The sequence below is a fragment of the Polistes canadensis genome, unplaced genomic scaffold (assembly GCF_001313835.1).
Source record: "Polistes canadensis isolate GaletaPanama2010 unplaced genomic scaffold, ASM131383v1 scaffold_111, whole genome shotgun sequence".
NCBI lineage: Eukaryota > Metazoa > Arthropoda > Insecta > Hymenoptera > Vespidae > Polistes > Polistes canadensis.
The window spans coordinates 147,853-159,073 of record NW_014569658.1 but is presented as its reverse complement, the minus strand read 5'-3'; the positions used below and the strand labels follow the sequence as shown (position 1 = coordinate 159,073).

Sequence of the window (11,221 nt, the reverse complement as noted above, 5' to 3'; positions counted from 1 at the left end):
AAAGTTAAGAAAGTCAAGTAAGTAAGTAAGTAAGTAAGTAATAAATAAATAAATAAATAAATAAATAAAGAGAAAGAAAAAGAAAGATGGACGTGTAACAGCGACCTTTGGCGTCGTCCTCGACAGCCGCAATAAGTCGGTGCGGCGGCACCGCAATAGCACTATAAATGCGACGGCGCGTAGTATGAAAGAATGAGAGAGAAAGAGAGAGAAAGAGAGAGAAAGAGAGATATATATAGAGTGGTAGTGGTGGTAATGGTGGTAGGGAGAAAAGAGTATTCTCCGTAATTAAGTTCCTCTGCTCCTTCGACTGGAAACGGGGCACGTCCCTGAAAGAAAGAAAGAAAAAAAGAGAAATAGAAAAATAGCAAGCAAGAGAGAGAGAGAGAGAGAGAGAGAAAGAAAGAATAGTTAATAAGAATAAGAAAGAATAAAAGAAACGATGCGGTATAAGTTAAAGAGAGCAACACAAGTATGAAGAAGAAGAAGAAGAAAGAAGAGACACGATGCAACAACCCTGTGCTCTGGTAAAATAGAAAGAGAAAGAAAAAAAGAAAAAAAAAAAAAAAAAAATAAAAGTAGGCACGACGATCAAGCAATAAATAATACAAGAGAAAAGAAATGCGCGCGATCTCCTGCAACATTCTACTCAAATGTTAAATAGGTATCAATTTAACCTCGACCAATGAGAGATTAGAATGGGCGGGACGAAACTCTAGTCGATTGGTTGCACACCACTACTATGGGCGTAGTCTTAACGTCATAGCCTTTCACGGGAGGTTCCCGAATGTAACTTCGGAGTGGGGTTTAAAGGTAAGGCACGTATGGTGGGGGTGGAACTACCTGATTTCTTTGGTACCCTCACACAGCGTACCCGTCTCTCTCGCGCGGCGACCGGATCCGGATTCACGCACGTCTCTTCGGACGTAGCTAGCTAGTTAAGCACAAGGGTCGTCGAAAACTTTACTTTATCAAGTTTAACCCTCAGTTATACCTTTTTTGTTTTTCTCTCTCTCATTCGCGACCTACAGTACCTGTTTTTATCGGGGAAGAAAAAAAATATATATATATATGTAGAGGAGAGAGAGAGAGAGAAAATAATATATTGAAAAGATATTTGTTACTTTTCATATATTTGGTTTTTTTCAATACTCGTTCACGTGGGTGTCGAATTATTTTCTACAAGTTAAAACCAACGACGCATTTTTGGGTTCGTTTTATTGGATCACATAGAAGAAGAAGAAGAAGAAGAAGTTTAATTTAAGAGACACACTGAAGTTTTTATTTGTTATATATAATATATAACAAATATATTTTTCTTGGATACGACGCGAAGGAAGGAACGTTGTTAGTGAGTAAAACGTGTGAAACTCCAAAAATTGTTGTTGTTCCGTGAACTACTTAAGTTTGTTCGTTGAGTTTTTTCTTCTTTTTGTTTTTTCTCTTCATTTTTATATATTATTTACGTATAATACGTTTGTATATTATTTTATCGTTCTTTTTACCAAAAAAAAAAAAGAAAAGTGATATATTATTATAGACGGAAATAAAAGGAACAGTCTATAGAGTGTTTCAAAAAAAAAGAATAAAAAAAGCGACACATGTCATGGACAATATCGTACTGGGACGTGGATTTACGTGTTGCGAAATATCGCTTTATCTCTGCATATAAAAAGGAAAGAGAAAATTTCTAGAGACAGGGATGATCAAATTGTATCTGACGTTGCAACGTAAATACAAAATGGCCGCCGTTCTGTACGGGGTTATACGGAACGCCCTTAGTATCCTATCGGTATCCAAGTTCCACGTGTTTTTATTCTATTAATTAATAATAGTTTAGAGAAAAATGGAGATGTAGTATATATTATATTAAATAATATCCATCTCTTATACAAGAAGAAGAAGAAGAAGAAGAATCGACAATATACTCGAGTAATCGAAAAGAAAAAGAACAACATAAGTTTGAATAAAGATTTTCTTGATCGTCGTAATGTTATCAATCGAAGAAAAAACGTTTACGATAACGTCATAATTTTTATTTTACACGCGCGTATCGATAGAAAAAAAAGAAAACACCATTAAATAAATATAAATAAATATACGTGTCTAGTGTATACGCGAATAAATAAATAAATAAATAATTAAAAATAAGTTAATTAATTAAATTATAATTTGTCGATGAAAAAAAGTATAGTGAAAAATATATTAAAATAATAAGAGTTAGAATTGTCGATAAAAAGAAGCGAAAAAAAAAAAGAATCTATATTATGTCGGAACACGGTGAAAGCGATTTGGACGCGACGGAGGAGATTAACGTTGACGATTCTGATTCGAGAAGTAGTAGTCCACGAAATTATACTAATCACGAGGATCGAGGAATGAATATCGTTGTACAGGAGACATCGGAATGTTCGAATTCGCCGCCACCGAGTCAGACCAGTTCGAGGACTGTTCAAAACGAATCACCACGGAGTCATCCATTCAGTATAAGTCGTTTATTGGGGGAAAGTCAAAGACAAAAAACTAAAAGTTCGTCGGAAGAGGAAGTTGACAGTGATAAGGAAAGGAAATGGTCTCCCTGGGAGGAAGGAAACAACAACAATAACAACAACAACAATAACAATAACAACAATAATACTAATAACAATAACAATAGCATTAGCCATCGGGGTAGCTCGTCGAATACGTTGGACGATGGCCGACGTTCTTGGGGTCATGAACTCGAAGAAAAAATGTCGGAGAAGGACGACGACGATACCGGGAGCACTGCGGAAACGCAAACGACAAATTCCACGTCTTCGATTCACTGCACGACTGCAGCCGATCTTCTTGCTCCCTTCAGATTATTTCCAACCGGTTCGAGTCTTATCTATACCGGCGGCGGCGTCATAAGGGTGCCTGCACACCGACCACCCGGTGCCAATGGTACACCAACCGGTGCCATACCAGCACAAGCTCTAATACCACCATGGAGCTTGCAAGCTCTTCAACATAGTCAGCAACAGGCAGCAGCGGCTGGTTTGCATAGGGCGAGTTTACTTGCCAATTTGGCTGCTCACCCTTTACAAGCTCATCCACATCTTAAGGACAGATTGGCAGGTGAGACACAATACGATACAAGATTTTTCTATTTTCTGTTCGAACGTAACTTTCTTTTTTTATTTTTCTTTTTTATTCTGGATTATTAGAAAAAGTTTGACGCGTTTCAGAGAACGTTCCATTTATCATTGACGAATGGAACTAAGAATAAAACAATGTGAAAGGATATAATGATATATATATATATATCGGATGATGATTATTATGATGTACCGAACCTAGATTACTACTTGAATATTTTCTTTTTCTGTAAGAGGGTGCGGCTGAAAAGAAAAGCAAACAAAGGATATTATCATATAACACGTAACACGTTAATACGGTTCTGCTAAATTATGCTTTTCAATTCCGGTAATCGTGCCATTATGCTCTCGTTAACTCGAGTCACACACACCATCACCACCACGACGATGCACGAGAAACGTAACTAACAACGTTCGCTTATCGTTTAGAAAGAAAACACAGGGAGAAATAGAGAATAATGAAATTCTTAATGGACGTGACAGGCTTTTACGTATGTGTGCGTGTGTGTATATGTCTCTACGTGCGTGTGTTATGTGTGTCTGTATGTGAAATGGCAGTGTTCTCTATATTTTTTTCTTTTTCTTCTCTCGAGGGGGAAAAAAAACGCGGAGGATATATTAATGTCAAAGCTCGAGCAGCATATTAGCAACGATACGTGACAATTTGTAACACCTGCTGTTAGTAATAATAATGTCTTTCTTACTACTACTATTTCTTCTTCTTCTTTTTCTTCTTCATTATCATTATCATCATCATCATCATAGTCGTCGTCGTCGTCGTCGTCATCTTTATCTTATTTTATTTCTACTTCTACTTCATCCTATTGCGTTACCTTGAAAAAAAATCTCTCACGATTTCTATTTAATTAATTCGATTATAGGAAATGGATAGAAGAGAAGGAAAAAAAAAAAAAGGTCGTTTGAATATTAAGTAAGAAGGTATAATAAGCCAATTTCGATGTTAATATCGAAAATAAAGTCTCATTCGTTGCATTTACATATACAACATCTGGGCGAGCATATAAAAAATCGATTAAAAAAATAATAATAATAATAATAATAAAAAAAGAAAACTAATTCTACATATCTTTTTATACTATTCTCGTTATACGATTTCGAATATTATGTGTTTTATATAATACATACATATATATATATATACATATATATATTTATCTCGTAAAACGCGTATCGCAATATGTCGTATCAACGTTGGCAAAACCTTTAACAAAGGTACAATTTTAAAATGGACAAATATTAAATCGACAGGAATGCTTTAATTCGCAAAATGGGTCTATTTAATAGACGTCTATCTCATTTTTCCATCGTTTTAATCGATCTACCAATGAAACATTAATGCCGTAATTATTATAACCGTTCATTGGAATATGAAATCATGCTAGATGTCCTATCAGATAATATTCGATATATTATAACTGATTGGTTAGTTATATGGTAAAAGAAAGAGAGAGAGAGAGAGAGAGAGGAGGATAAGGGGAGGGGTTACAAAATAGAATAAAAAGAATGAAAGAGTGAGGGAGGATAGGAGGGGAGGGGGAGACGATAATTCGTACAATTACTCAAATTGTCGGAACATTATTCATTTCGAGAAAGAGAAAGAGAGAGAGAGAGATAGATCATTCTGGGATTGGAGCAACGACCTAACATAGTATTCGATTCTATATCACCTTCTCGTCCACGATCAAGTGACGAAATATAAGAGAAAGGGGAAGGGAGGAGGAGGAGATGGGGTGGGGTAAAGTTCTGGGATTCTCGTGTCGTTGATCGGTGATATCAATTTCTCTAATTGGACTCGTATATCTTTAGCTTGTTATCTCTTTCTCTTTCTCTATCTATCTATCTATCTATCTTTCTCATGTAGGTAGATATATGTCTTGATGATGGGCATAGGTGTCTCGAAAGAGAAGGATCAACGTTTGTTATACGTTGCTATGGCTCGGAGAAGATGAACCATGCATAGCTAGCTAGGTATCCATATATAGGTGATATCAATTATGACTCGGTTGGAAATTATTCATTCGGAGCCGTCGTTACGATCCGCGACGGGCGACGAGTTGAAATCCGTTGAAAACTCGCACATATTCGGTATTACGGTTATGCTTGTTATATTTTAATAGCGCGAAGACAGCTCCGAGTCATCTCTTATGTTATTTACATCTATATCCTACATTTTATATATATATATATCGATGCATACATGTATTATAATATGTACATGTATATGATTGTATAAATTAGTTAGTTTTTATGTAACATGTATTATAATATGTACACGTGTATGATTGTATAGATTAGTTAGTTTCTATGTAACATGTATGTATTTATAATTATTTTTTAAATTTTAATAACACGATGACAGTTCCGAGTCATCTATTATGTTATATGCATCTATATCTACATCTACATATGCTTATATGTATGTATTTATATAGATTGTATTATTTACGTATAATTTTGATTCATATAGATTAATTATATGTTTCAAATAATACTTTACTTATCATATTTATATAATTTCTATGAGTGGCAGTATGTGATATATATATATATATATATATGTATAAATTCGACAAGATTATAATATATTTTTCATCGTAAGTTGTAAAATAACCGTCGGAGATTTATCCGACTAAGGTGTCCCATTTTAAAAGTCGCCAGAATCGAAACCAGTTTTCTCTCAGCAGAAGGTTTCCATCTCTCTTTCGCGTACTTCAGATAAATTGGATTAACAGTCGAAAAAAGTAAAGAAGTATAAAAAGAAAAGTAAAGTTGGAAAAAAGAGAGTGGGTGGATGGGTGGGTGGGTGGGGGGGTGGAGAAGAATACAATATATACGAGTACTCTCTTATATTATAATATTTATTTAGCATTAGTGGTTAAATATAATCGATAATAATTTCGATTAAACATTTATGAGTATTCATACTGAAATGATATTTTATCTAACGATTATCTCTCAATATTATATTTTAAGTATCAAGAAAACCCGCAATCTTTTGGAAACAAAACAGAAAGAGAGAGAGAGATAGCCGTAAGGGTATATAGAGAAAGAAAAAAAAAATAAAATAATAAAAATAAAATAAAAAATAAAAGAAGTCAAGACGAGTGGAAGATATTGAGCTCGTCCTACTTCTAAGTACGTAAATAATAATTCTTACTTATTTCGTTGCGCCTGAGGGACGTTGACGAGAGAACGAGAAACAGAAACAGAAACAGAATGAGAATGAGAGAAAGAGAAAAACGTTAATTTGCTTGAATCGCAAAAAAGGAGAGTAACGAAAGGCATCGGCGCGTAAGGGATTATTACGCGGCTTGGATCATTCCGCGTGTTCGCGAATGAGAAAGAGAAAGAAAGAGAAAGAGAAAGAGAGAATGAGAGATACAGAAAGAGAAAGAGAAAGAGTAGGAAGGTGAACGTTGAAATACAGGTACGTGCAAAATACATAATTAGTGTCTACCTACCACTCCTGAAGCTGAATTCTCGATGCTGACTTTTTCGTGCAGGTAATGAAACCCCGCCATTACTTGGCTGGCGTGAGTAAAATGTATTTGTGCGTACGAATAACATTACTCTCTTCTCTCTCTCTCTCTTGATTATTCCGTTCAAAGCATGTTTATTACTGCTGAAGTAAGAGAAAAAGATTAAACTAAATAGACGAGAAATGAAAGAAAAAACCGATAGGTAAAATGAACTTTTCGATATAACACATACGACATTGTATATAATATAGTTGATGTTAAATGAAACAAAGTAATAGTTAATAGTAAAACTGGTGTAAGATTTACCTATATATCATCAATATTATGGTGGTTGGTATAGGAACTTTGTTACGTCAATTAATTCCTTTTTTTTTTTTCATCTTCTTATGTTAAAATAAATTCATTTGATATGCTTGTTGTATATATGTAGGAATGTTAATTAAACATCATTATCGATAGCATATATGATATTATTAATTTTATTAATCATTAGAATTTTGTATTCTAGATTATATTTGATCTTTTTTTCTTTTCCATCGGTAGACAATTTTTGTTGTCCGAACTTGTGTGAACACAAGTGCGTTAAGCAACGTTGACGATATTATATTCGGGGGTTGAATTTGATTTATTTATATTTGGGATAGGTGGATATAATTGTAAATAGTATTTATAATATAGTTTAATTTTACGTTTATCGTGAAAGTTAGGATGTGTTACGCCAATGAAGGATTCCACCTTTAAATGCAGCCTCGGCCAATTCTACGAAGACTCTTAAACTCGCGTCAATGCATTCGTTTTCGTGCGAGGGAGAGAGAGAGAAAGAAAAAGAAAGAAAGAAAGAAAGAAAGAGAAAAAGCATCCATCTTCGTACCAACGATCACTATTAAATACTTAACCTTTGCCATAAAGCAGATAAGAGGAAACGCATTGCGTTACTTTTATTTTTCTTCGAAAAAAGCATTTATTTCATCCAGCTGTGTATTATCGATACAAAACACGCATTTTACATCGGACTTTTAACAGTTATCGCTAATTATACTCGATCGGATTGATGATATGTAGAATTGGGACCTTTTGAAATTTAATAAGAAACAAAAAAAAAAAAAGAACAAAATAATCGTAGATATTTGAAAATGTTATTGGGTCGGTGGTCGATAATATTTACAGGATTCCTTCCTTTTTCTTGACTAAGATTAAAACAACGAATTATATTTTATTAATATCATTTGGCCATATTATACGTGCGTGATTAGTATGTTTACGTGAATTGAAAGAAGAAAAAAAAAAAAAAGAAAAGAAATGTTAATCGATACAATATAATAATCTCGTGCGAGATATCAATGCGCGACAAACAAAATATAATATATAGATTATCTGAATTAATATATTTTTTTGTTTTGTTTTTAATATTATGCAACGTGTTTTGTTATCTTTGCGACACACCTTAGTATTTTTTTTTTCTTCTTCATTTGTAAATCCTCCTACCCCTATTATTATTTGATTTCTCACATCTTTACATGGTTAATATGATCAATATTATCGATTATATCCTAGTATTTAAATTTATAATTAGAGAGAAAAAATAAAGGTGGAAATAATTATTAAAGATTTATCTTTGATACGACGCCACTGTGTATTCTACTGTCGATCGTTTAAAATTGGAATCTTTGAAAAAGAGAGAGACAGAGAGAATGGTGTTTTTTTTTAGGCACGTCAGGTGTGACTGCTGTTCGACTTGTTCGAACTTTTGGGCCTCGAACAACCACCACCATCACCACCAACCTCTCGTAGTGCTCATAAAAGACGCAACAATTTGCTGGTTCTCGAAAAAGAGAGAAAGAGAGAGAGAGAGAGAGAAAGAGAGAGATTATGTTTCTCCTCAAATAACGATTTGCAACGTGGCCTATAGAGGAATTGGAAACAAATTGGAAAGGTGGTGTTGATCATTGGAATCATCATCACCAGTCTTATCATTAACCAGTCGTAATTCGTAATCATTCGACAACCATTTCGTGAATAAGAAATCATTTCGGATTCTTCTTCTTATTTTTCGAAACCATTTATGAAACGTTTTATTATCTCCACTTTTATATTTTTAAAAGAAAGAAAAAGAAAAAGAAGAATCTTTTAGCTTTATTATTGATATTTGTTCGAACGATTCGAATATATTTATACATGTCGTTAACTGACAACATTTAACACTTTAATTTTATCAAAAAAAAAAAAGAAAAAACAACGTTCTTTAATTTGAAATTGAAAGTTTGACTTTTCGAAAAGAAGAAGAAGAATAAACATTCCGGATTAGCTTCGCGAATTCCTCCATAAATTAAAATGCGACTGATAAAACAAAAAAAACAGGTTTGACCAAAAGTCACACACAAAGAAGAATATACTTAAATATAATATAAGAAAAAAAAAATAAACTGTCGTAACCTATCCACGATTTGTACGCGAAATTATAATAATAATCAACAACACATCGTATTTTATTTTCCTTGTTTTTTTTTTTTTTTATTTAATTGAAATCAATACGGGGGTGAGGTGGTAATGGGGTAGTGATGGGAGAAGAGAGGTCACAGATTGCGATTAGGATGAATTTATGGGGTTTATCATCGTACCATAATAAAATTCCAGATCACACCGAAAGGGGAAAATATTATTATCATTATGATGATCATCGTGATCATCGTACTACGAACGGTTAAACGTTTACTCGGTTTACTCGATGAGCACCACCACCATCATCATCATCACTACCACCCTTCCCATTAAAACGTTTTCAACTCGATGATTAGTCGTTAAAACGACTAATCGATTAACTCCGCGGCCATATCGTACAAACGTTTCATGCTTGCTTGTTGTGTTCTTTTTAACACGAATACGATCGTTAAGGAACGATAATCGTCACGCTCTTTGATCAACCGAACGAGTTCGAATTTACCGTTTTAATAAACAAAGACAGGAACTTGACTGAAATACAACAGGGGTAGGGTAGGGTAGGGTAGAGTTAAGGGTAGGGGGAAATTGAAACAAATGTATTTTTATTCTATCACTTTTCTTTTTTTATATCATTAATACACCAATCGGATGTATCAGTAAAGTATATTTCGAAGTATAATTTGTTATAATCTAAATGATTAATGTATTAATTTATGAAATTAAATTCAAGATTGATAATATATTTACACGAAAATGTAATTTTATATTATACAATGTAAATTGAAAAAGACATTTTTTAAACTTAATCATTTTATTTTTTACTTCACGTTAATACACCTTTTTGAAATTATTGATAAGTGTATAAAATAAACTATTGATATTATAAAATACCTTTGTTATTTATAGATTTTTCTTACAGAAAAAAATCTTCTTAAGACCTTTATTATTTATTAAAAAAAAATAAAATGATTAATTAACATACAACATTACATCTAATAAAATATAACAATATCATAACAATGAAATAAAACATTATTATATTCCAATATATCGAAATAAAAATACTACAATATATCAGATAAACGAATAATCCAAAAATGAACAAAAATAAATTGAGAAAAGAAACAAAATGAGGACGTGGTTGGGTTGGTGGGAGGGGTTGGAGGTCGAACAGTTAATATTGGTTGATTATTTTTTAAGATGTACCATTAATACACGAAAAGTAAAGAAGTAAAACACGCTCATGATCATCATCATCATCATCGTGAAGAAAGGGGTTGGGGTGTGGCGGGTGAGGGTCAGTGGGTGTTGTTGTTCATAATGGTAGTTGGTGGTATTGGTAAAGAAGAAACTAAAGAATAAAAAAAAAAAGGAATAAGAAGAAGGTGAAGGTTAAGGATAAGAAGAAGAAGTTAAAGTATATCGGTGAACGTAGTGGAACGCCTTAGGCCAAAGATAACCGGGTACCAGGAACAGAGAAAAAAGTCATCGCGTGACCAAAACCTGAAAACCAGAATCCGTTGAATTTGGTCAAGAGAAGGCGGGTGGGAGGGGGGTGGGAGGTTAGGGAAACCAAAAAGTTCGTAGGTTTGTTTCTCGATGAAAGACACACACACGCGTTCTATTTTTTTGTTCTTTTTCTTTTTATTCTTCTTCTTCTTCTTAATTTTGTGCTATTCTATCTTATTATTTCATTTCGTAAAAATAAAGATAGATCTCGTTTCCGTGACTATTATCTAACATAAGTAAGCTTCCGTTTTTTTTTTTCTACGTTGTTTAGTCAGTAGCCTCTCTTTGTTTGTCAGATCTTAGCTACCGAATTGAAGTTTCGAGATTGCCAATTTTTACCCTTTTTTTCGAAATATATATGGTTTTTGCTTTTTTTAACTTCATTATCATACACTGATTTTAATGATACGTTTGTAAATAAGTAAATACGTTTAAAAGTTCTTACAAATAATTTCAGGAAATATTTCTTCCTCACAATTTATTATTTATTAATTATTGTGTAAATTAAAGGATTATATTCATATATATTAATAGGATTAATTTTTTTATAGGAGAACACAAAATAACCCTCTAACATAAGAACAAATCTTTCTATGCAAAAATTTTTCGTATGTGATATGAAATATTATTTTTTTGTATATATTTTATAACACA

General features: G+C 33.0%; 1 protein-coding gene across 1 annotated transcript in view; it reads left to right on the top strand.

The window, feature by feature from the left end:
• Positions 1–2,267: 2,267 nt before the first annotated feature.
• Positions 2,268–11,221, top strand: part of LOC106787692 (retinal homeobox protein Rx2) — a 36,918-nt gene continuing 27,964 nt past the window's right edge. The window contains exons 1-2 of the mRNA XM_014750266.1: positions 2,268–2,572; positions 2,657–3,099. Coding sequence (XP_014605752.1) covers positions 2,268–2,572; positions 2,657–3,099 — 748 coding nt within the window. The remainder of the gene's footprint in view (positions 2,573–2,656; positions 3,100–11,221) is intronic.